This window comes from Passer montanus, unplaced genomic scaffold, assembly GCF_014805655.1.
Source record: "Passer montanus isolate IOZ18808 unplaced genomic scaffold, ASM1480565v1 scaffold147, whole genome shotgun sequence".
NCBI lineage: Eukaryota > Metazoa > Chordata > Aves > Passeriformes > Passeridae > Passer > Passer montanus.
In genome coordinates, this window is record NW_024361718.1 from 668904 (window position 1) to 695487 (window position 26584).

A 26584-nucleotide genomic window follows, 5' to 3' on the forward strand; every position below is an offset into this window, starting at 1 on the left:
AGGTCTCAGGTATCATCAGCACCTGAGCCCCAGACCTTCCTGCAGTGCCACAGGAAATATGTGGAATTCTGGGGATGGATTTCAGTGCTACCCATGGAAGAGAGAAAGACTTTGCAAAGCTCCCATCTGTATGTCAGACAAATTTCTAAAATGGAGCATTATTTGGGATTCAGAGGATTTATCACAGCTCTGCCAACACTCCCTGATTCCTGCCTACTCTCTTTAATCTGTTCCTCCTCCCTGCTTCCTCCCATTGCTGCATGTTTGCCTTCTTCCCAGCACGTGCCTCTTTGCAAACACATTAAAGTTTGTTTTTAATATTCTGTTAACGACTGTGATAAGGTTTCACCTCAAGAATTCTCTTCAGTACTGAGAAATGTGCACAGATAAAACTCACAGTGTGAGGAGACCAAAGAGAAGAAGGATGCCCAGGAAGGGCTCTCCCTCTGAGCTGTGGGGATTAATCTCTGATGTGATCAGGGAAAAATGTGACTGAGGGCATGAGCTGACAGGCTGCCAGTAAAGAGAACATTCCCTGGCCTTTGCACTCAGTCCAAGTGGCTGAAAAGAAGCTCCAGTAATAATCAATCATGTCTAACAACCAGGAATTTTCTTCCAACTATACAGCTTTACTCCAGTTAAATGCTTACATACAGAATTTTAATAAAAACAGGTTTTCATGGGGAATTCTTCTGCTCTCAGCAAAGCTTCCTGCCAAAACAGCCTTTGCTCTTTCACTGGCCTCTTCCCTCATGTTGAGCTGTTTGGCCATGACTTTCTTCTGTCAGAAGGAATTTCATTCAACAGCCCCAGGAGCACACCTCGAGCAGAACATGACAGTGTGCTCCACACATGGATCCCACTGATGTGGCAGGAATTTGGGCAGGAAATTTGGGCAGGAATTTGTCCTGTGGCTTGCATAAGACACAAGTTTGTCAGAGCAAGCAGCTTGTGTCAGATGAGGGCAAAGATCAGATTTAAAACAACCACGCAGAGCTGTCAAGAAGGACTCTGAATGCATAAGCCTGCCACAAAAAGTACAAAACACAAGATACAAAACTGAAATATATCCTACATCTCCCACCTTCCTCCCATCTAACACTAAGCAAGCATTAAATCAAATCCATTCAGGATAATAACTCAGGGAATATCAGCCAACAATGTCTCCTCTGCAGCTGTGGCTCAGCTCAAACCCATCACAGCCAGCCCCAGCTTCTCCCTTTGTCACAGGACAAGTGTTGCTCTACTTAAACAACCCTTGCTCATCACCCTTAGAGTTGCATCAGTTAGAAACTCCTGGGAGAAAAAAAAAATCCTGGTTTAGAGATTTCTTTCTGCCTCTACTGCTTAAAACAGACAGAAAAATTCATCTCCAGTTGAGGATTTCAGAGCTGAAGCCCAGTTCAGGGTTAGAGAGGCAGCAAAGCTGATCCTCCCTCAGGATCACACAGATTTGTGTTTCTTTGACAAGCTAAACATAGGTACAGCCACGTATTTTCGTAAACACATCCTCTTCAGGTTAGTTTTTAATGCTTCCAAACTTCTGGAAGCTCCCTGTTAACGTAACAACAATTTGCGAAGTCTGTCTGAAGGATAAAGGTCAAATTTATTTCAGTTACATGCTTGGGTACCTGCCTGGATAGAAGTTTAAAGGTTTTTTATATAAAAATGTTCTATATGGCATTACAGACAGCATTGGAAATTAAGTGAAAATTCCTCCCCAAAGTTCACAATATCAATTAATACCATTTTCTGTATTTTGATTATTCTACCCATCTCACAGCTTTCCACATTAATGAGGTTATACACATACCACCATGCCATGAAAGAATAGTTGAAATATTTGAGTAATTAATGGTAATTGCTAAAAATCTTTTCTTCCTAAAGTTCCTCTTCTGTTTGATAACAAATTAGCCCTACTTGAGAATAGCTATTTTTAATATCATAAAAAATAATTCCAGTCTAATTTAAATATATTGGAAGGTGCCACTTCTTTAATTGGTTATCTGAGTATTTTTTTATCTTTTCTCTTCCTTCTGATGATATTTCTCATCAGTGTTAAACAGTTGTTTCCCACAGTATTTTTAAAAGATAAACTGACAATTTTGAATTATTTCAGCCATAACACTGTAACTTCACATCAGTACAAATTATATCTGATTTTATTTGTTATATTTTGAAATGGAGTTTAAAATATGAAATTTTAATTTTTATAAATAACAATATGAAATATGAAATTTTTAAAATATGAAAAGGTGTCTTAAAACCCATCCCAAACTGCATTTCAGTGAGACTGAGATTTTGGTTTCACTGAAGCAGTTTGTGATGATAAACCATTCTGATGGGTGTTTTTCCAATCTACCTCTACTTCAAAGCCATAAATATTTGACTGCAAGTGTCTGCCCAAGCTGAAATGCTGAACCATGTCTTTCTCTGGTCCCTGAGCAGTACTGAAAACAAAAGTGAAAAATAAAAATGATCCTTTTGCGGGGTGGGATTGTGCTATGTTAAGGGGAAAAAAGATTCCCTCCAGCAGCTGTATGTCATTAAAAATTAAATATAAAAAAAGTTTATTTTCTGATGTGTGTTTTTAGCCTAGAGCAGATAGAATACATCAAAGGGGAGAAAATCCTCTCAATCCCTCAAGTGTCTGAGAAAAACATAACATTTTAATAAGAGGCCCAAAACTAGTGAACATTTAAATAGTTTCTTGTAACTTTTAATGGCCCTTGGAGTATTACCAGCCAAAAAATTCCATCATGGTTTCCACAGACTTGTTCTTGAACTTTGTTAAGACACTTAATTGCTCTCTCGACCTTGTCACATCTTTAAAACATTAATTGTGGTACTTGCATGTGACATTCAGTAGGAGTAAATATCTTTTGGGCTCTCAAAGTGCTTATGCTACAAACCATCAACAATTTGCTGTTCCTTTTTTCTCCAGCTCTCTATTGATTTCAATTTCCCTGGCAAAGGTTTCCTGCTCCTCTTGAGGGAAAATCCTGAATGATTCAGACGAGCACTCCTGAGGGACTTGGTTAATCCACTTAATGAAACACAAATTATTGTGTTTCTGAAACAAATCAGCTGTTGGGCTGAACAAGGGCTGTTCTCTGAGAGCAGGATCCTGGAACACAGGGTTTGAGATGCACTGGTGAGGAGACTTCAGTTGACCTTGGGCAGGTCTAACAATGACCTGTGGAGAAAAAAATGCTCTCCAAACCTTTCCAATCCTGAAGAAACCCCTGCTGGGAAACTGTTTTGGAGCACACCTCCCCCAGAAATGTGTATTATTTATTAATTAATTGTTACGTTGTTAATATAGATACCGTCATACTAATAAATCGTGTACATTATAAGATATACATATAAAAGGGTGGGATGGAGATGATATATTTTGACTCCAGCTGCCCCATCCAGCACCATGTCAGAGTTCCCTGAAATGATCCATTTCCACCTGGTCTCAAGCCCGAAGGACCCACCTGATCCAGTCTTCAAATTCAAAATGAAACTTCTGCTCTAGAGTCATTTAGGCATTTTTAAAAATTGCATGATGCTTAAAAGCCTTTGCAATCAGTCATGTATGGAATCGTAGAAACAAAACCTAAAGGATTTCCTACCTAAATGTGGATTGCTATTGGAGTAGTCAACAGCTGAAAACAGGTATGTGATCAGCTGGATCTTAGCCTGAATTTTAGCCTCTCCAAGAATTGCTAAAAGGGGCTCTCCAGACTTTCCAGGGTCTTAGCAAAGCATCCCAGCTCTTTCTTCATCAGGAAACAGCAACCTGCTGTCAGGGCTTCTACCTGATCATGGCCAAAAACGATGTTATTCCTGCTCAGAAACTGCCTGATTTCACCAGCCGTGAAGCGTGAGCCTCCAAGTCAATGGAATAAGATGTCAAGTCATCAAGAGAATGAAGGAAATTGCAAACCAAACCATCTTTAAAGGGAGCATTCCATCTGCAGACAGTGTGGGGAAAGAATGGAGTTTGTATGGTGCACTTCCTACAGGGCAGATTGTAAAAGTACAGGAATCTAAAGGAAGCCAATGCAAATCACCCAGTTAGATTAACCTATAGGAAACATGGAATTGGCTGAAAATCTCCATATCCACTGGGCAGCTCCCAGCTCCACCATCCCAATAACTGCTGCTGTGACAGGAAAAGGTTTTTCCCTCTTGGAATACTCTTTAAGATAACTGTGGGAGAAGAGATGCACTGGACTGACTGGATTCACTCTGAATGAGATTGCTCTTGCTTTCCTCATAAAGCAGTGCAGGCAAAGACAAATAATCTATGTCCTCTCTTATTTATATCTTGTTTCCCAGCAATATTTTCTGTCTGCCCACCAAATGCACATTTTCCCTTCCCAGCTCGAGCCTCATTCCAATTAAAAGTCACAAGGCAAATATGAGATTGCCTAAATCCACTTGCCAGGCATCTTATTGCTATTTCTTTTATTCCTGCCAAGGAGTTTCCTATTATTTTCCATGTCAAGGCTGAGGTAGAACACAAACAAAAGAGTGCAAGAAAACTTCCTTGTGTTAAAGATGACAACCCAGGTGGATTTGTAACAGTGAAATCAAAGCAGATGATGTGCTTCAACACCTTTATCATTGATTTCCACCCCCCCACAAGCAGTTTGCACCCACCTTTCACCAAAGTGTGTTTGTCCGTGGGGGAAGAGCGAGCAAGCACCCGGAGCTTTGGCCAGATTTTGTCAATCCGCTCCTGCTCAATCTGCAGGGAGGGAACACAAAAAAAGAGCCCAAACAGTAAAACCCCCAGCCTGTGATGAGCAGAGTTTATGTTACTGTGTCAGAAAATTCCCCTCATTGCTCAAACCTGCAGCTTTTCTCCAAAGCATAGAAAAATTCCAGCAGTGATCCATGTTTCAAGTGAAGACAAGGCCAGTACTAACAGGGCTCAGCTGCTGGCTAACACAGGTAAATTTTTCCACAATACCTAACCAGCCTTTCTTATCATCTCTATGGATAATTCCACTCAGAATCACCACTCTAGATAAAGAATACTGGAGTTTCTCAAAGCTGATCAAATCTGTTCACAAGTTTGTTGTTCTACTCCACAGGAGAACCCAAATCCTTCATTTAGTACCAATAATGGCAAGATTTTCCTGTGCAGCAACAGGAACAAAGCCAAACTTGTTTCAGTTACTAACATTCCCAAGATTCCACCCATCCATGAAGGGAGAAAATGACTGTGTCCATTCATTTATGATGGACTTAAGAGCCAGCACAGATTTTTCTGTTTTAGAACAGTGTGTGAGCTCCATCTTTGATGAGGAGTTAAATTTCTTCCAAAGGATAGATTCTTTTTATGCAAATCATTGCTGTGAGTACATTAGAGAAAGTGAAATAAATTAAAGAAATGAGAGGAGCTGGTTCTCAGTACAGATTGTATTTTAGGAGAAAAATTGCTGTTGAGTTCCTTCTCCTTCTTGCCATAAACCTGCTTTAATGGTCTTCGTTTTGATTTCTTGTGGAGTAGTGCAGTGGTTCTAAAAACTGCAGAATTAGGCCTGCACTAAACTGATCTTGGAAGAGCAAAGACTGGAATTTCACCACTGCTTTGAATTACAAATAATTAGTGGGAGAAAAAGTAGGAATTTTTCCAAGAGGTCTTTACTGTTATGAGGCGCACAGCAGTGCAGGAGAATATTTTGGTGTTTTCACCGGGTTTTATTTACCTCTCCTTTCTCATTTCGGATCCTCCTGTTGAACTCCTTCCCCTCGAGACAGAGGAAGTCCTCTCCGGGGTGGATGATGCCACATTTGATGGCGATGGCACGCGCAGTGTTGATGTTGTCCCCGGTGACCATGCGCACGGTGATCCCGGCTCGCTGGCACTTCCGGATGGCTTCTGGCACCTGCAGAAGATGCCTTAACATTTTAGCTTTTGTATTTTTCAATTCCTGTACTGTAACTCTAAACTCCATATTGAGTGCTAGTTAACTGTCTTCATATTTTGGTCAGATGAAATTATTGATTACACATAGGTACTGCCATACAAAGAAATTGTGCACATTTTAAGATATACAACAATTCCTCTCTGTGTCTGGAACTCAAGGACACCTCACTGCCTCAGGCCCCAAAAAGTATAAACTAAAGTGAATTGGGAGAGCAAACTGGGGTAAATGACTTCATTACCTGCAGCTGGAATTGGAGCATTAACCCCTGATATGCGAATGTCCCAAACTGATAATTGTGTGAAAAACTCGTGCCCATCGCCCACCTTGGGTGCAGCCTCTGGAGGCTGTGGCTGCCCAAGCTGTGCCTGCTGAAGGCTTTCATAAATCCCCACTTTATTCTCCTGACCTTGCCTGGCCTCTGCTCTGGGGGCCCTTCCAAGGCATCACAAAAGCAAGGCAAGGGCAAAGAAAACTCCTGGATCAGAGGTAAAACACAAGGCAGGTGTTCCCATCCAGAAAAATTTCAGGCTAAGAAAGGCCTGAAGCAGGAAGAGGAATCAGAAGTGTTTTATCGTTGCTTGACTGTTGTGGAGTTGGGGTCCCTCCACCAGCAAGGCAAATCTTGTACAAGAAGTAAAAAAAAAATCTTTTAGATCAGTTCCTTCAACTTTCTCCTGGCTTGAATAAAAATGAGTGCTCTGCAGCTTTTTTGACTTTTAGCAAACTGAACATAACTACTCAGCAGGTGATGAATGGACAATACAAACATTCTGTACAGAAAATGGCTTTACTTCTGATCCAAGCCTTCCTTTCAACAAGTTTTGAAAAGTTATTGTGATTAATTCTTACTTATCAACAGGTATTGATATTTCTAAATACAGGTGTTTAAAATATATCAATTTCTAAATACAGGTGTTTAAAATTAATATATTACACATTTCAAAATCATTAAAATGAAGCCTGATTTTACTTATGCCTTTTCCTGCATGAGCTAAACTTCTGCTGCACAGGAAATGTATCAGGGAGAGAGATATATTCACGATATGACAGGGACTGTGAGATTAATGTAGGGGCTCCATTCTGACTTGGCATCATATACATATTATTTTAAAAAAATCAGGAATTAAAATAAAAGATTGATTCCTAATAATTAAATAAAGCTGGTTTAATGCAGTTACTTTGGTAAATTAAGGCTATAGAAAGGTTCCATGTCTACAGCTCAGTTTCAGATGGGGAAAAAAAATTCTGTTCCCTTAAACTACATCGAAATTAATTATAATTTCTAAGTAAATATCACTAACCAATTAATTCAGTCTCATCACATTTTTGCATTATTTTGCATTATTGTTATGAAAGCATTATTTCTTCAAGAGAAAACAGCAATATTATTTAAAGTGAGAGAATAAGGAATGTGTTTAACATATACAGAACAGCCTGGATGTCATTCTTCAGCACAGCACCACTTGTCTAAATTTCATTTTTACCTACAAGAGTCTAGAGCACCCCAGGATTCATCATGAAGGCTGAAGCCCTTCACAGAGCTACAGGGAAGTGAACTGCCCTACTCAGAAGATGGAAATGTACAATTATTAAAAAACATTTTAGAACCCCACAACTATTTAAGAAAGGGTATCAAAATGGATGTTACTGTCTGTGTTCAGTGCACCTTGCTGATCACACCCTCCAGCACAGATATAAATGTGTTGTGCAGCTCAATGCCAGTTTGAGAGGATTCATCTCATCCATTAGTGCAGAAAATGCTGAGAAAAGGAAACAGCACCTCAAACATTACACTGATAATTTTATGCATTTCTAGATATTTTCATTTCCTCTGCAGCCACAAGTAGGGGGACACAGATGAGGGTTTTTATGACAACCCTTGCCCTGAGCCTGTGTGGCAAACCTTGGGCTATAAGGGATTTCCTGGGGCCAGGAAGGCACTGAAAACCCTAAACCACTCCACCATACCATAGATAATGGTTCTCCCAAGCTGGAAATAATTTCACACCATGTTTGTGAATATTTATTAAAGGCATTTTGTGGAGTTCTTGTTTTCCAAAATGCCTCCCTAACCCAGCACCTTGTGAGGACCAGAGCGGCACTTTTCCCAGGATTTTCAGGAAAACCCCTCCACCCTGAGTGTGTCCACAGGACGTGCTGCTTGCAGGAATCTGTCAACACAGATCACAAAATCAAGGGCAGAATTCAGGGACAGAGCTTTATCTTCCCATTTCCTCACCACTAACTGGGAATATTTTCCCCACAAATTGTAAACTCTGGAAAAATTATTTCCACCTGAAGCCTTTTAGTGATGTGAAATAGGTTTCTACAGGGGAATATATGATCAGGTCCAGTCTGTTCCTTAAGCAAATGACCCCTGATCTCCCCAGTTTCCCCATTCATAATCCTGCCTAAATCCCATTTGTCAATTGGAAATGCTTTTGGTACCCACTTGGAGCTGTGGTGACCCTCATGCACAGGACAGGACAGATTTAGATGGAAATCTGGAAAACCAGCCCAATGGATGGACCGTGAAGGAGAAAAATAAATTACAGTGCAAGCAGCAAAAAAGGGTTATTCCCATGAAGGGTCAGTCCCATTGAACAAGGTCAGGGGAGGACAGCCCCAGTTGCAAACATGCCTCAAACTCACATCTAACTGGAGAAATCATCCTGTTTTCCTCTTCTGTCATTTTCTGGACAGCTGGTGGGTGGTATCTGATTTAATAGTGTGTACAGTAATTACAGTTAAAATATTGTTCATATTTTTTTTATTGCTGCAAGGGAGAAAGAGTGTTGGCAGACTGAGTGGGCAGAGGAAGCAGATATTTTCCATCAGTTTTGCAGAGCTTAAGTACACATTTCACAATTTTTTTGGTTTATTTTCCCTCTGCAAAGCAAAATTTCCAATGCAAGCACGCATGCACCAAGTATCCAACACAGGAATATCTTTCCCAATCAGGTGACAAATAAATAGGAGATATTTGGAAGGGATTTACGTTCATCTCCCAGAAATAACAGACTGGAGGCGTTTTCTGGCAGATCAGTGTGAGCCAGTTCAGGCTCATTAAAATCAAGCCAGAAAGAGTGTCAGGATCAACAGAGAATCTCTGCAGGAGAAGGGCATCACTCTGTTTGTTATCTTCCTGTGTATTTATCAAAGAAAAATAAAAAACACGCCCACAAAATATAAATATCAAGCAAGTACTTCAGTGCTTGCTAAATCCAGCAGCTGCTGATTAAGCTGGTGTCTGAATTAACCTGGGAATATGGAAAAGCCATGGGTGGCCATGGTGGGCATTCCAGGGAAAAACTCAATAGTTGCTGGACATCAGTGTTAAATAACTAATTTAAATTGTTTTTTTTTAGTGTGTGGGGGAGGTGTGAGTGCCAGAGAGCTCCCTCAGTATTCCAAGAATATCCGTGGAAGCAGGAGGGAGGAAGGAGTCCTCCAAAACAGCTGGTGTTCCCATGTGGGATCACTCCTGGGTGCACAGGAGCTGTGTCCCACAGGATCCATGGCACAGCCCGACACCCTCTCAGGGAAAAGGAGAATCCTGATTCTTCCCCAGAAAACACAGGAATGTAAATGAAGGGAAGGTAAAGGCTGTCAGGGCTGGGATATTACTTTTGGAATTCCCTGATTTATCACTTCCATCCAAATAAATCCAGACACCCGCTAATATTGAGAATATTGATAAAATAGCACTTTTAGTAAGAATTCTAATTTTTGTGTTCTTTTTTTTTTCCCCCTACAGAAAGCACTTTGAAAATGCATAAGCTCCTGTGGGGGGTCAACTTAATGAGCAGATTTCATTTTGGCAAAATATTCCCTATAACTGCACAATATCTTGCTATTTGCATCAGCAATGGGGATTTCACACATGCACATTATGATATTCCAACCAAGCCAGATATTCCAAACTTACAGAGTTTTCTGAACTTTATGTTTGTCTCCTGGCTCAGGGTTTATTGGTTCATTTATTTCCCCTAAGGTATTGCTTCTTATAATGTGCAAAGTAGTAATAATTTAAATATTGGTTTAAATATTTTCATGATGTTATTGCCACTTCAAAACAGTCAAAAGGGACAAGGTAGAAAAAAACAAAACCCAAGTCTCAAATCCCAAATGTCCAAAATTTGCTAAAATTCTGAAATTACAAACATTTTATCATGTGTCTTGCACTAAAGTAGAAATCTGCCTGTGTATTCTGGTGTTAACCTATGAGAAATTCAATACAATATTCAAGTGTTTATTTAGAAATAAGATGTTTTCCTGCCTTCATCTCTTTGATTCTTTACATAGAAGTCAGATCTGCCCTCTATTTTTAGCAGAATTATTCGCTTTTACCTCAAGCTCCAAAAAATTATTCCCTGCAAGATAAGAGCAGCTCTCTTACAAAACACCCTCCTCCCTCTTAACAATCACATGAAAGGAGAGTTTGCAGCTATTTTCCATAATAACTGCAAATCCCACTGCTCCCCAATCCCTCAGTCTGTCACACCACACGGAACCTGACTTAAAGCTGTTTTCTAATGTGGATCATGATTTAATTTAGGAGGGGAGAGGATTGATTCACAGTTCCAGTGGCCACTGACAAAATATTTCTGAAAATATCTATATTTTCTGCAAAATATTTTCTGCAAAATATCTGTATATTTGAGATGGAGCATTAAAGGAGCACTGCAGACAGAACTTCTAAAGGACATTTTCCAACATTTTGAAAGCCTTGCAATGTCAGGCGTGGGGACAGATGGATTAGCAGCAGGAGACCATCTGATGACAGATAAAGTGGATGCTGTTTATCTGCTCTTTGTGGAGATAAGGAGTTTATCATCCAGTTGTCACCTACACAAGATTTACTTTTTATTTTAACCTTCATATTGAGGGAAAAACCCAGTAAAATCCATTCTGAGGCAAGGCACCGTTGTGCAGTTGGTACCTGGGTTTGTGTCGTGCTAGTTCCAAAGTTACTGTCATCATTTTCAAACCCTAACATGGAATTAATAATTCTCCATTAATTATCAAGCACCAAAGAGAGAGATCAGAATTCTCCAACTCGACCCATTGTATTTCTGCAGGAATATAATTTAGAAGTGTAGAAGCAGGGGTGTGCTTCCCATGTGCACACCTACTACTGATTTATTCGAGTGAGTTGATCTGAAATTTGTACAAGCCAAGTGAATGTGATATCCATGACAACTGCAGACTTTCCTTCTTCAAATACAACATTAAAAACAAGTTTTCCTGAGTAGTCACCAGGTACAATATTAAGTAAAGTGACAACTATTACAATAAATGGAAAAAACCTCCAGTTTCTCTGGAAACTGTCATTATAATCATGGCAATTTTAATCACTGCACTTGTCTTCCCTTCTTTCAGAGTTGTACATCACTGCATTGCTTAAAGGAAAATTCTTTAATGTGTGGGAGCATTACAAAACCTCTGCTGATCATCTCAGTTCTGCAGTGCAAAAAGCCCTATATTACTTTATTTAAATATAGTTGAATTTTATCATGTTATTTGGCTTTTTTATTGATAAAACCCATTTCTAAAGCTGATTTTCAGCTTCTTTTAAAGAGCTAATTAAAAAAAAAGGGATAAAACCTTTAAGAAACCTGCCATTCAGATCATGTCCAGCTTTACATAAGATAAAAATTGGACGTACCTCTGGCCTTACTGGGTCTTCAATGCCAACGACACAGATGCAAGTCAGGTCGGATAAGATGTCGTTCTCGTTGTCCCAGTCAGGCTCGGGGCTGCTGGGGAAGTCTCTGAAGGCCACACAGATGGTTCTCAGCCCATCACAGGCCATGGGCTCAATCACTTTCTTCACCATCTCGTCCCTGTCGCGGGGCCTGAAGATGCGCGGTTCCCCAGCCGCGTTGAGGATCCTGGAACACCTGGTTTGGGCAGGGAAAAGAGAGTAAAAACTGAGTGCAATGCCTTAGCATTTTAGCTTGTGTGTTTTCCATGTATTTGTACTCCTGCAGTTCTTTAGTGTAGAACTTCAAACTCCCATTTGCAGCTTTCCCATTTTGGGCAGACACAACAATTCCTCTCCAGGCCTGGCAGTCAAGGACACCTCACTGCCTCAGGCCCCAGAGATGGGAACAAAAGGGACTTGGGGGAGCAAACTTGGGGTAAATGACTTCATTACCTGGGGCTGGAATTGGCAGATTCATCCCCAATGTGCAAATGGACCAAACTTATAAAAGTATAAAAACCCATGACCCATCATTCATTTTGGGTGTAGGCCCTAGGGGGATTCATCTGTCCAAAATGCACCTGAAGACCCTTCAATAAATAGAACTGCTTTTCATTCCCTTAATTCTGACTGGCTTCTGTTTTTAGGTAGCCCTAAAAACGCATCAAGTGTGCATCTGCATGTCTGTCAAAGTATTTCCTGTATAAGCTCATTTCAGTCAATTATTTCCTCTTCTGATGTCAGGTTTTAAGTTTCTAATGTAAATTTCTAGAAGATTCTCTACTGAAATATCAGAGAGAATTTGTAACTTATTGCACAGACACCAAGAGCCCTTCATGCATTACTTTCTCAATAATCAATGAGCTGGCAGCTTACAGTGAAGCTGAAAAGTGCTTATTTTCCAAATGGGTTGAACGTAAAGAATCCATTTGTAAATTACCTAAAGCAGACCCAATTCTTTGGTAAGGGAAACAAGCCAATTTCCCAGAAGCACTTAAAAAAATTAAAATAAAATAATAGCAGCTCATGCTGCTAAGGTATGTCACATTCCTAGTGCAGGCAGCAAAGTCCAAACACCACAATTCCCATGTTTTAGTGTCAGCATGCTTTGAATTTTGGAAAAATGAGGCCAGGGATGCAATGCACTCACTTCTTGAGAACAATCTCGGAGGCTCCTTTGCTGTACATGCGGAAGCTGCCGTCTGGCATTTTAATGACCGTGCTCATGGACTTCCTCACGGAGTTGAAGGTGTAAACCTTGTAGAGCTTCTCCTCAGGGATGAGGCTGCGGACGGGCTCGTAATCCTGCTTCAGATCCAGGACAAACCCCAAGAGCCCACACTCCGTCTTGTTGCCCACCTGGCGAGGCAGCCCGCCCTCTTTTTCTGGTGGCTGGAGACAGAAGTGAAAAAAAAAACTGGGGATTAATTTCTCTAATTTCTCTGACTTCACAATTCCTAATTTAATATCTGAGCTGTGCAGCCACGAGTTTTTCAGTTTTTAAAAGTGAGGTAAAAATTCCATGGAGCTCCAACAGACCTGAAGTATCTCCTCACAAGGAGAAACATTTCTCTAGACAATATTTGCCACATTTGGTCTCTTGCATTTCTTTTTTTCTTAATATAGCCATTGGCAGCTTGTGGTGGTTGGGCAATCCATGAAAAAGGAAGTAACTTTCCTTAGGCTGAAAACCAAGCAATTTTCACTTGTCACAAACAGAGGATATCTCTTGCTTAGCATTCCATTGGTTTTCACAGCTTAAAAAGTGAGTTAAAGAAAGCTCTATCTTTTTTTTTTTTCCTGTGAGGCATTTTTAGTATAAAAATAAATCTCTATCCAACTATAACAACAAATCTCAGTGAAAAAAAATCTATAAAATAATAGTCCTGTATCTAAATGTACCCGTTTCTAGAATTACTTTAGTCTGCCACTTCAGACAAATAAATTCTATGTATGTTAGAGAAAATGGAGTAGGCTGAACACTGTGCAACTTCTACCAATTCTTAGTCCTTCTGAAGGAGAGAAGGAAGGACAAGGAAGACTTTAAATTCCCTTTCAAAACAGAAATAAACACTTTTTTACAAACTTTCTTGGGAGTGTTGTAAACCCCTAACAAAATATTCCTGTGCCAGACCCCAGACTTCAAGTGGCCAATGTGTGAACTATAAACCATTGGTAACTTATATTTTTTTTTATGCTCAGTAGAATTAAAAAGTGTTCCTTAAGCCAGGGCTAAACTTCCCTTATGGGAATAAAAACAGGAAATCATTTCACAGCTTTAGTTTGCACTGAAAACAGATTTTGTTTTGGCTCAAGCCATGACTGTAAGTCACCATTTTCAATGTGAGTTAAATGTTTACCTCACATTTTGCAGAAATAGGACTGCAGGACTGTATTCAGAATCCTTGTTTAATTCCACTTTCAAATCCAGTTTACTTCAGCAATGGGATTCCTAATAGACGGAATTTCCTACACTGTCCCTCACTGGGATGAGGGCACACAAAGAGAATGCTTAAAGCTGCAAATCAGCCATCCTACTGCATTTGAATTCTTCCAAGAAGTATGGCCACAAAAAGGGGAAAGGGAGCCTTTTAAGTGAGCATTAGTAATTAATTATCCCAGTAAACAACCAATTGCAGCTGGTTTAAAAAATGAAGGTCAGATAGATAACAGACTGGTCTAGAACTGAAGCACACAATATTAATTTTTCCAAAAGAATCATTTCCCTACCAGCAGGAAGACTGATACCTGGTGACAGGTAGATTAATGTCTTTTTTGAGAAGCAGCTACAAAAAACAACACAGAATAACCCAGAAATCTCTGTCTGAAAGAGATTTATCTGTCCAAAAAGGATAGTAACATCTTTCTTTTATGTGAACCATCATTTTTACTGACTAATATGGGTCACTCTGGTGTTGCTGTGACATTTTAACATCACTCCAGGGTCACTGTAAAACACTGACATTCAGCAAAAATGCCAGTGAGATACATTAATTTTATTACCTGTTATAACAACTTGTCCTTCTGTAACCTCATTACACTGTGATGTAACTTCCCTCTGGATTCTCAAATTCATTTAAGAATCCCTAATTCAAAATGGAAGTGCTCATAGTCAGGTGTATCTGGAATCCAGTGGAGTAAAAAAATACCTTTTAAAATCCAGTTTTGTTTACTTAAATAAGCTTTGTTTTCCTGGCATTGCAGGCACAGGGTTCCTGAAATCCGCCAGAAACTTCAGGTTTCTCAAAGCAACAGAGGAAAGCCAACTTCAGTGCCTGGGTAGTGATGGGTGCCAGGGAAGATCCATTCCTCTGGGCATATTAAATCCAACTCCTCTCATTTTAGATCTAAATCCTCATTTATTCTTCTCTTTGCCACTGAACGCAATGAAAATTGTCATTGAATTAAATGTGAATGTGGCCAGGCCACTGGAACTCTCCTGGACCCCAAAGAAAGCCAAAGTTTTCCATCAAAGTCAGCCAGTTCTAGAAAATAATTAATTTATAGATATGATTTCATCATGCCGTGATGCCAATGGAAATGAAGAAAACAAAAACCTGCCCACACTCTCAACATAAAAACCCAACCATCAGAGTCCTTCCAAAATCACCTTTATTTCAACAAAAAGTAGATCACACTCCCCTGTTCTTACTGCAGCCTAAAAATAGATTTCTTTCAGGGAACATCTTTTGAATGCAAATACGTAAGCAAGGGGGGGAAAAAAATCCTCATGAAAAGAAAAGGAACAGACACTTCGGAAAGGTTTCAGAATCTAACAAGTGGCCACCTCCCTGCAGAGCAGCTGCTGTCTCCATATTCTTTGTGCATTACATTAGGGGCAAGCATATGGTGCTGAGAGCTGGCACGGAGCACTTCCTTCCCTGCACTGTTCCAGCTCAAAATCTATATGCCAGGAGCAGCCTCCTTGCAGATTGTTCTTGACAATCCCTTGGAGAAGCTGCTGCCTCTGAAACTTCCTGCTGGGCTGGAGCTAAATTTATTTCTCACTGAATTCTGCGGTTCATGGCACCTGGAAAACAAGGACAGCCCGATGGGGTTACTCTGGAAGGATTCGTTGGGAGCAGCTTCAGTGACCCCTCAGAGGATGGAACTCATGCCTTAGGATTTTAGCTTGTGTGTTTTCCATCTCTTTGTACCCCTGCAGTTCTTTAGTGTAGAACTCCAAACCCCACACACAGGGGCAGCTGCAGCTTTCCCAGTTTGGGCAGACACAACAATTCCTCTCCAGGCCTGGCAATCAAGGACACCTCACGATGGGAACAAAAGGGACTTGGGGGAGCAAACCTGGGGTCAATGACTTCATTACCTGGAGCTGGAATGGGCAGATGAACCCCCAATGTGCAAACGGACCAAACTTATAAAAATGTAAAAACCCCTCATCCGTGGTTGATTTTTGGGTGTAGGCCCTGGGGGATTTCATCTGCCTGAAATGTACCTGAAGGCCCTTCAATAAACAGAACTGCTTTTTCTTCCCTTAGTTTTGTCTGGCCTCTGTTTTTAGGTAGTCCCAAAAAGGCATCATAACCCTTGGAAGAGGGCAGAGGGAAAGGCTTTGAGCTGAGATTTACCACAGGGAGCTCCAGCAAGGACCTTCTGCTCCCCACAGGTCACCTGCGTAAAACCCCTGATCCATGGTTGATTTTTGGGTGTAGGCCCTGGGGGATTTCATCTGCCTGAAATGTACCTGAAGGCCCCTCAATAAATATAACTGCTTTTTCTTCCCTTAGTTTTGTCTGGCTTCTGTTTTTAGGTAGTCCCAAAAAGGCATCATAACCCTTGGAAGAGGGCAGAGGGAAAGGCTTTGAGCTGAGACTTACCACAGGGAGCTCCAGCAAAGACCTTCTGCTCCCCACAGGACACCTGCAATCTGTTCCATCACCTGCTTGGAAGGGACTGAGCCAGGATCTTCCCCCAGTCATGACCCTTGCAAAATTTTTTCAAACATCTCTCCCGAGCATTTGGATTATTTACCCACAACATTTCAATTGCAAACAGCTACTCACATGCAGAAGAACCCCCAGACAGATGTTTAAACAGCCCTGGTTACACCCAGCAGATCAAAATAGGTTTCTAGGTCAAACTACAGCTGCATTACCAGGGCTTAAAAATACCAATGCAAAGCCAGTATTGACCTGATACTGAGTTTGGATTACAAAGGGAATTTTCAGAATTGTTGCACTGGAAAATAATTGACTAATAAAAGGTTTTAAGAAGAAAGATAACATTCTGTGCATAATTTAAAGATGTGCTCCAACTTGTAAAATTAGATTAGAAAATAATTTCCGTTTTTGTCCTAACTCTTTACTAAACCTCCTTTTTCTCACTGCCCCTTCTCTGCAGGAAGACCAAGAAGTCCTTCTACATTAAAATGTGAGGATTTTCCATATTATCTGAAGTCCTAATTTGTTGTATGTAACTCTTCTGTGTTCTACGGATTGAACTACTCCTTTAGAATAACAATGACATTAAATATTCTAATTTATTAACATGAAAAATGAGCTTTGCTAGAATACCATATCACTATTGAGTGTTCTACTTCAACCCAGCATCTCAACAGGAAAACAGAGGAAAACAAAAACATTTTAAAATGAAATTGCAAAAGATTTCCATTTCATACTCTAATTACTCAAACAAAAGAAAATGGATCAGGATGCACAGGAATTTTTCTCAGTATAATTAAACATGTTGTATATAAAATTTAAAATAACCAACAAGGATGAATGCTGTTCAAACCACGTGATATTTTTATTTTTGAATTCCTGATACTGCCAAAAGTAGTACTAAAGAACTGTGGTCCTATCCCTTGCTACATAATTTTAATCAATACTTTAAGGTAAGACAACTAAAGCAAGAATAAAACATCACAATTTATAACCAAATGTTCCAGCTTTTTGCGGTTACAGCTTCCTTCAACTGACTTCAAGCTAAAACAACAGAGATTTTGCCTGTTTATCTTAGAGAAAAGCTGCAAAATGAAAGGGGTGAGTCTTTTTTAGCCAAGGATTTGCTTGACTAAATAAAGTTTCCCATTACAAAATGGGAAATGGTTCCAGAAGCTCTGCTGGCAAGAGGATGGCAGTGAAATACCAGCCCTCAGCTGGTTTAGAATCTGTGTTTAGAATTTCTCTGGGATTGTGGAGCCAGAGCAATGGTTTAACCCCAGCTAGAAACCAAAAACGGAGCCTCTTTGCTCACTACCCCTTCCCCCTGAGATGGCATGGGGAGAAAAATCAGAAATACATCAATCCCTGGACTGAGATAAGAGCAGATTCCCTACAAACACCTGGCAGCAGCTGTGCACCCTTAAAATCCTGTGAATTTATTTCCACAAGGTCTCTATGTAGGAATAAAATCAGCTTTTCTGTCTGTGTATACTGGGATCCTTGCAACCTCGAGGGCAGACCTGGAATAATAGCATTTATTGACAATTTGTCCTTGCACAGTTTGGAAGTTTCTGTGAGGTTTCTGTGGTAATGGTGAACAAGTTGCCTGTGTTTTACACAGAGCAGGATGATTTGTGGTACCACACAGCTGCTTCCCAGCTCAGAACCAGCACTGCAAGGTGCAGGGCTGCTGAAATTCAGTTAAAATAAAGTCAAAAGTCAGCTTGAATTGGGGTCAGCAGAAGGGATTGGAGAAGAGCAGTTAGGAACTTGGGGCTGGTTGTGTAACCTCCCTGGCACCAGGAGACCCAGACTGCAGGACTTCCACACTGTCCTGAGCTCCCTCACTGCATTTAAAGCCCAACACTTCAGTCTTTGAAGCTTTGGTGTTTTTTTCCTACTCTTTTGCTCAGTGCTGAGTAGCTTCACATCAGTGTTCCCATTCACTTATATTTATGTTCACTTATATTCATATTCACTTACATTCACCTGTTCGTCACAAAGTAAATTGATCTCCTTTTAACCTTCAAAAGATCAAAAATATTTTTACACTGAGCTGATACAGATCTCTCCCTTCACAATTCCCAAGAACTAGAGGTCAACAACCCTTAAGGAAAGTGAGCTTCTGAATCCCTGACTTTGACAAGTTTGCACCATTTTTTGGGTCCAATGATTGCACATCCAGAATTCAAAGACCTATGGCTGATACATTTGGAAATTAACTTGAAACCAGACAACAAAAAATGCTTGGAAACCCTTTAGCAGATGCTTTACATGCCCTTCTACCTGAGATTGGATATATTTTCCAAATATTATTGGATTTGTTACATGTGGTACATAATGGTGTTACACAATGCTTGCACAGAAGAGAGAAAAATATTAAATGTTTTTAGAAGTGATAATACAGCTTCTCTAAAATAAAATCATTATAGGCTTAACCAGCAACTTTGATTGTGAAGAGCTTCTGACCAAGAGGCAAAAAAAAGAGACAACTTTCATCTCTAACAGTGCCACAAATTTTCAGAGAGAAAGAATAAACAGAAGGTGATGGGAGAAGGAAAAGTGGTTTCTGCTAATTCCCACTCTATTGCCAGTTCTCTCCTTTTTTTCCTGAGGTATCTCCTGCATGAGCACACAGGAGGACATGGAGCTGTTGTAACATGAGGAAGTTTAAACTAAAAATTGGAGGGAAGAACAGGATCAAGAGAAAAAATTGGGTTTTACTGATGGTATCAGTAATCCAGCACATCAGCAGCATTCCCAGGCATCAAGCAGGACTGAAGCAAAGGAGAATGCAGAGAGGTAAATCATAAATAATCACCTAAAGAAATAAATAGCTAAAATTTCCCCAGGGCTGCCCTTTATTGATGTGTCCCCCATATTTCTAGTCAAAACCACAATAAAGTGGGATATAGAAGCTAATTCCTTCTGCTTTCCATCACCCACAAAACCCCAAGATCCACAGCAGTTCCATCTCTTGGAGAAAATGGCACAAACAAATCACCTCAAGTTTTCACTATTTCCTTTAGGCACCAGCAGCCACCACCAAAGGCCTCTCAAAACCAAGGCCATTTATTCCAAACCCTGGCTGGCAGGTAAGGAATTGCCAGCTCATCCCACATCTAGACAACCAAAAATGAAAGCACAATGAGACACCCACAGGGGACCTAAAATCTGAAGACTAGAATCAAAAATGTAAACAAGATTATTTCATAATAACAAAGTTCTACATTAAGAGGTTGCACTAGTGTCAGAGTTTTGGTTCAGTATTTGATGTTTTTTGGGTAGAATGTATTAGTACTGAATGGTTATAATTGATTTGTAGTCAAATATATTGTAGCAAAATAGTTAATATTGTAGGTATTAATATATATAGGCATAATTATATATAGGTATAATTATAATATTAGTATTACAGGTATGTTGGATATTGGTGTAGATGTTGTTATAATTTTTATGTGGTTTGGTTGAGTGATTGGAATTTAGTAGTACTTATAGGTGTTTTAATAGGAATTGGAGGAGCTATATTGTGTTTGCAAAGTGAATTTATGATTACTGTTATATTTATGAAGGGAAGATAGTGATTGTTTTGTTTTTTTGTGGTGTAAAGATTTATAGTATGGGGGAGAGATATATTGTTTTAGTGGGGAATAAAAACAGAAGTGAGTTTTTGATGGGAACTACAGTGGCATGCATCAACTGTGAAAGATGTATTGTAGCAGGACCACGGGGGGAAAAAATATAGGTGATTGGTATTAGAAAAAAAAAACAACAATGTGTGGCAAAAGCTAATAGGCTGAAAAACATTTATAAAGGATTGTAACCAGGAAATGGGTTGGTTCTGGTGGAAGAGCATTGAGTTTTATATCTCTTGTGTCTCACTCTTCATCGAGACTGATAACGGAATAAAATCTTTTTAAATGCCTCTCAGTTACTCCATCTCTAGGAAAACCAACACTAGTGGCTGGTGAGGCTCCTGAATTACCCCAAGTTTAATATCCCTCATGGTTATCAAAACTATTTAAATATCAGGTCTGCCAAAACTGCCTAGAAAAAGGGTAGCAGGAATTTTTGTCTGGTTCCTGTATCATTTTTAGAACGGGTTCATGTGTGATGGAATTATCCAGGTCTAACTGGCACCACCAGCTCTCCCACGACAGCTGGAGGCTATTCAAAGGCTTCCTGCCTCAGATTAGCTGGGATGCAGGGAAATTATTTCATTTTGGGGAGGATAATTATTGAATGGTTTTCCCTATTATCTGAAAACGATGCCCAAACCAAGGCAACATTTTGCACCACATCATTCTCCTGCTGCTGCTCGAGGTGGGGACAAGTCTGGTCAGCTATAAATTGATATAAAAATGGTGCATTTCAGCATCTTGCCTGCAACTCCAGCAAGGCAATGCTCCCCTGAGAGAGGGCCAGCTGGAATTACGCAATGGATCAGGGTGACATTTCCCAGCAGCAAAGCTGAGGAGCAGCGCTGATGTGGCTCAGTGAATATGGACTCGTGCTCCTTTCAGCTCACAGAACAGGGACAGGGAAAAAAAGCATACAGCCCATGAATTCCCCCACGAGTGGCTCTGGAAGAAGGGGCAATCAGGCATGAAGAGCAGAATGAGAGGCTGGTGTGACAGTCCATGCTCCCCCTCGCTTTGAATCTCACCTATTTTTGCATTCACAAAGAGTTTTTTAATAAAAATCCCTCAATTTTAATAGCAAATAATTTAGTTGTCCTTTTAATTTGAAGGATGTATCTGCCTTTGATTCACTTAAAAAAAGGCAAAAAAATACTTCTACAAACATGAAAGTTGTTTATTCTTCTTACTGATTTAAGATGGATATGTCAGGTTTGTACACAATTTTTGAAAAAATGGAGATTTGCTCAGGGCTGTGTCCAGTGGGATTCTAAATATCTGCAGAGAATGAGACTCCACAACTTCCATGTGCAACTTGTGCCAATGTTTGACCACCCTCACCTCTAACTCAGATGAAAATTACTATTTCTTTCAACCTCACAACCAGATAAACAGAGGGATAGCTCTAGCATAAGTAGTTAACAAAGCTAAATTTAACCATATTTATGGATGCAACTAATTTAATTTGGAGCAGAGCAAGGTTTTCTGATTTCAAACTATAAATAAAACAACAGATAACTTTTAAAAATTAAGAATATCTATTCATAAGGTCCTGCACATGTAATTTAACAACACCTATGCTAAGGAACCAAACACTGACAGAGATGTTCCACTTATACATCACAGTTCAGCAGTGACTCCATAACCTGAAGATATTAATTATTCCTCTCCATCTCCTAACCCTTTCTCGTTCTCCATTTGAACTTTTTCCTTTTGCAATAAATTGTCTACATTTCAAGACTTAAAACAGAAGGCTGGAAGTCTTTTAATTTAAACCCCAAAACTAATTATGAAAAATCTCTTCATTCCAAATGACAATAATTCGTGGCTGGGTTTAAGCAGGGGTACATTAATGCACCACACCACAGTGCAAAGAATGAACTCTGCCTTGTTATGACACTACTGATCAATTCTTAGTTATGATTAGGATCCTCCAGCCTTGGTTTCCAGATGAGATTAAACTGAATTTTACTGACACAGATTTTTCTCCACATTTCCCTCACAGGAGTCTTGGCATATTTATTGCACTCTAGGATATTATTCATCTGTATTATTTAGGGACCTTCCTATTGTTATTGATGAAATCCATTCCTACACTCCTTTAAAAGGTGCCATTTCATGACAATTTAGCCCTGAATTTGGAATATTGCCTATTCCCTTTCCAGACATGGCCACTAAAAACCTGCACTCTTGTCCTTTTGTGCAGCCCCAGGGAACTGGCAATGGTTGGATTTATTCTGGCACCATCCCAGCTTTAAGTGCAATAAGAACTGTTGACAAGAAACCTGTATAATCAAAGTAATTAGACACAGCAATTGTTATAAACTTACTTTAATCAACAACTAATTTACTTTAAATATAGTCTAAGTACAAGGATTCTGTTTGAGTTTGCTATAAAGAAAGCCTCAGCACTTCTCCTGTTACCAATATCAGCAGAACCCATACAAGAGTGACAAAAAGGACAATTTCTGAACCAAACTACTAAAAGTTAGGAGCAGATTAAGAGATTTTATAAATTTCTAATGAATTCTTCAATACCTTTGGCAAACACTCCCCAAACTGTCATGAGCAACAACCAAGCTGAGCATCTTTCATTTCAAAAGAGAAATTGCACTTAATGGCAGGACTGCAATTCATGGCACCCAAGAGCTGCTATCTTGGGTTAGATCTGTTAAACTCGGGTTTTACTGCCTTTTGGTCCTAGACTGGCTCTGTGAGAGCTGCAGACAGAGCAAACAGGACAGAAACTGCCTGGGGTGGAGCCCATCACGTAGGAAAACTCCAGTTTCAAGGCAATGCCCCTAGTTCAAAAAGCATATTTCCAAATTAGACCCAACACTGGGATTTATTTAAGGCCAACATTAAAAGCCTTCAAGCAACTGCCTTAGTGCTGAAACCTCACCTCTCAGGTTTAAGGAAGCACAGATACATTTTCTTCAGTCTAAGCAGCACCTGTACATTTGGAAAATGTCCTTGGAGCCACTCTGCTACATGCTTAAATCATTTATCAGCAGATTTTTCCCTGACATCTCAATCCTTTCTTCCATCTAGCCAATAGTAATATTCAATGATTCTGACCACATGATCCTCATATCTCATCACCTTTTATTAACTATTTAACTCTTTTAATCAAAATTAATCACATTTTTTAAAAACACCTCCACTGGTAGACTGAGTTGCCTCTCATGCCTGTTTTTGCCTGGCCATCCTGCATGAATTTTAGCCACAAAATGTGAAAGCCACCACCTAGTCCATGGTGATGGAATTCCATCTACATATATCCATTCTCATTTCTATTTGTATTGTCTCCTCTATGTTTCTTTCAGCTAATTAGAAGTGGAAAAACCAATCAACCTGACATCCCCTTGCACAAAAATCCACCAAAACCCAATCCCACCATCTGAAAAATATGAACTGTGGTAATAATCATAATGTACAAGAATTTAATCATGCATTAAATGACAGAAAATGCATGACCTTTACAGATGTGTATCAAAAACCTGAATTTTCATAAAAGAAAGAGAATTTACAAGTGGCTGATCTGTCCATCCAGTTTTCACATGCAGAAAACTTATCAATACTCTGGGGATTGTCTGTTTTTCTATTAATAGAACCAGATGGGGAAATAAATTTCTAGAAGGACCAAACCAAAGCAAAGATTAATCTTAATACTTGCTGCCTTTCTGGTGGCACCACAGCTACCAACAACTCGTACAGTTGAAGGAGCTAAATTTAGTGAGTGCAAAGCAAATCTAGCCACATGAAAAAGGAAGTTTTTTCACTTGATTGAAGCTCCTGATTATAGCCCATCATAATTACAGATCTCTGTTAATAGGACTCATTTCCAGAGTAAGGAGAAGGGTTCTTCAAGCACCCATCTCCAAAGGAGTCTAAAAGCACCAAGAGCAGATATTTCACTGCTGATACAAAATGTGCTCCTCTTTACCAGCACGTATCAGCTGCAACTATTTTTAAATTGGTTTGGGTCTGTTCCATTTGGGGTTTGGGAGGCAAATGGATGAGCTCAAGTGGATATAATCTGTCAGAGCAATGCTTAGCTAACCTATTTTCTCAGAGGGATTTTTTTGCATGATTGGTGGGATAATGTTTGGGATGCATTCTAAATTCAGTCCTCTGGCCAGGCCCTCTCCTTGTCAGGACACCAGGAATGATGCCTTGGCTGGGCAGAGCTGCAGACGGAGGCTGCAGCCAATTTGTGCCTGATTATTCATTCAGGAGGAAACGGGACAGCAGTGATGGAGAGCTGGAACATCCTGTTCTTCTTTAGAGAAAAAATTCTCCCAGAAAAATCTTGTTTCTCACCTCTTCCAAATGCACAGCCCCTATCACACCAGCACGGAGCACTGCCAGCCTTTGGAGTGAGGGGAAATGGAAGGGGATGGAAAAAATGGAAACGACAGAAAAATGAAAATGGCATTAAAAACCTGCAGTGGAGCTGTTTAACATGCTCAAGGCTTTGCTCTGGTGCTATGGCAAATGAGCCACATCTTCTGCCCAACTCTCATCCAGAATTTCACAAGGACAAGGTGTCCCAATGTCCCCACAAGGACTCACCAGGAGCCAGGCACTCTCTACTGCTCTGTGTTTGCACCTGCACAGGTAAGGCAGGCTCACAGATTTATTCCATTTACCCCATTCCATTTATTTAAGGCAGGCTCACAGATTATTCCATTTACCCCATTCCATTTATTTAAGGCAGGCTCACATTGCTTATTCCATTTATCTTATTTTTTTATAATTTCTAGAAGGTTCTTTTCCATGCCAGGTGTCTGCACAGCAGCTCTGTCATTTTTGTCAGTGATGCTAAGGACTAGATGGCTTTGACTCAGTTAAAAGAATCGTTATAAAATTTGAAAGTTTCCTGTTTCATCTGCAAGGTTCCAGCCTTGGGAAAAGGATTCTGTGGGACACGTGTCCTGCCGGTTCCCTGTCAGTCCCATGCCCCTGGGAATCCGGATCCATCACAACCACATGCCTTTGGGAAGCCAGAGCCCTTCCTGGATTCCTGGTGACAATTCTTCAGGTTTCCACACATCCGAGAGGTTTTGCTGCCCCAAAAGTGCCTCTAAGAGCAGAAAGGCCCAGGATTGTTGGACACCTTCCCACACCCACAAATAACCCAGACATAAAATTGGTTGTATCCCAAAGGAGCCAAGAGCTTAACAAACAAGAAGAGAAAACTGGAAACTTGACAGAAAAATGGGATCTACCTGCAGGAGAGAGCAGGAACTGAAAATTGAAGCACAGACTTTACTTATCATACATTTAATACTGATTCTCTAAATAATCTGTGACTCAAAAATATAATTTTGCTTACATTAAAAGCAAATTAATAGATCTTGTGAAGTGCAAGGTCAGTCACAAAGAATAGCAATGAAAGTCAATTTAGTCTTGTTCAAGTCTGCAAATAACTCCTGCCACTTATTGCTCTGAAACCAACACACTTCCTGTCAGACTTTATTCCTGATCAACTGTACTTCAGATCTTGTACCATTTGCAGTTTCTTGGTGATTGTTGACTGGTTTTTTCCCCAGAGGAATAAACCACATTGAAGCTCTGAGAGTAAAAAAAAACAACCCCATACTAAAACTGCGTTGTATAGAAAACATATATTTACACAATATAAATGTGAAAGGAAATTAATTTCCTATTTCATTACAAGGTGATTCACCCACCACATTGATTTCTAATCATCCTGTTTGTGTACCTTATAAAATCACCACCATTTTCTGTGAAATTGGTATTAAATCATCACATTGGAAGGCATTATCTTCCTAATCCTATGACTGAGAGCACAAAGAAAACTCACATTAAAACAAAATGTGCCTGAAGTAATTGGTTTACACCAACTCATGTGAAAACAAAAGCTCCCATCAGGAAAACATGCTCCCTGAGAATATTCCCTGAAAAGTGCTAACAGCACAGCCCCACCAGCACATCAATCAGCTCCAAGGTGTGATGGCTTCACCTCAGCAGGGTGACAGAGGAGGAAAAGGAGCCCAACACTCTCCAATCATTCATTGTGCCAACATATTAAACAAAAAAAAAAAAGAGTCCTAAAATTCTCAGCCAAGAAGCAGTATTTATAAACCCTGATGAAAACACAATGGAGCACCTTGCAGGAAACACTGATTTTTAAAGCCTGCACTTTTGGGAGGAGCTGGAGTTATCCCCACAAGTGAATTTTCTCAAGCCAGGACAAGATTTGTGCAGAATAAGAACATGAACATAAGATAAATAACATAAAGGAAAATTCTATGCAAGGCAATAGGAAAAATATTTGTTGCATCACAGCAAGTTCTAAATCTAATTTACTGATTTGCATACCAGCAAGAAGGAAAAAAAACCCAAAATGTACAAAATTATATTATAATAACAAAGAGC

General features: G+C 39.9%; 1 protein-coding gene across 16 annotated transcripts in view; it reads right to left on the reverse strand.

Annotated features, from left to right (window-relative positions):
- ATP2B2 (ATPase plasma membrane Ca2+ transporting 2) overlaps positions 1-26584 on the reverse strand; it is a 396338-nt gene that overhangs the window by 40792 nt on the left and 328962 nt on the right. For all 16 annotated transcript variants that reach the window (XM_039701003.1, XM_039700998.1, XM_039700999.1 and 13 more), the window contains 4 exons: positions 12788-13029; positions 11599-11833; positions 5709-5888; positions 4654-4741 (listed from right to left, as the gene is read on the reverse strand). In XM_039701003.1, coding sequence (XP_039556937.1) covers positions 4654-4741; positions 5709-5888; positions 11599-11833; positions 12788-13029 — 745 coding nt within the window. The remainder of the gene's footprint in view (positions 1-4653; positions 4742-5708; positions 5889-11598; positions 11834-12787; positions 13030-26584) is intronic.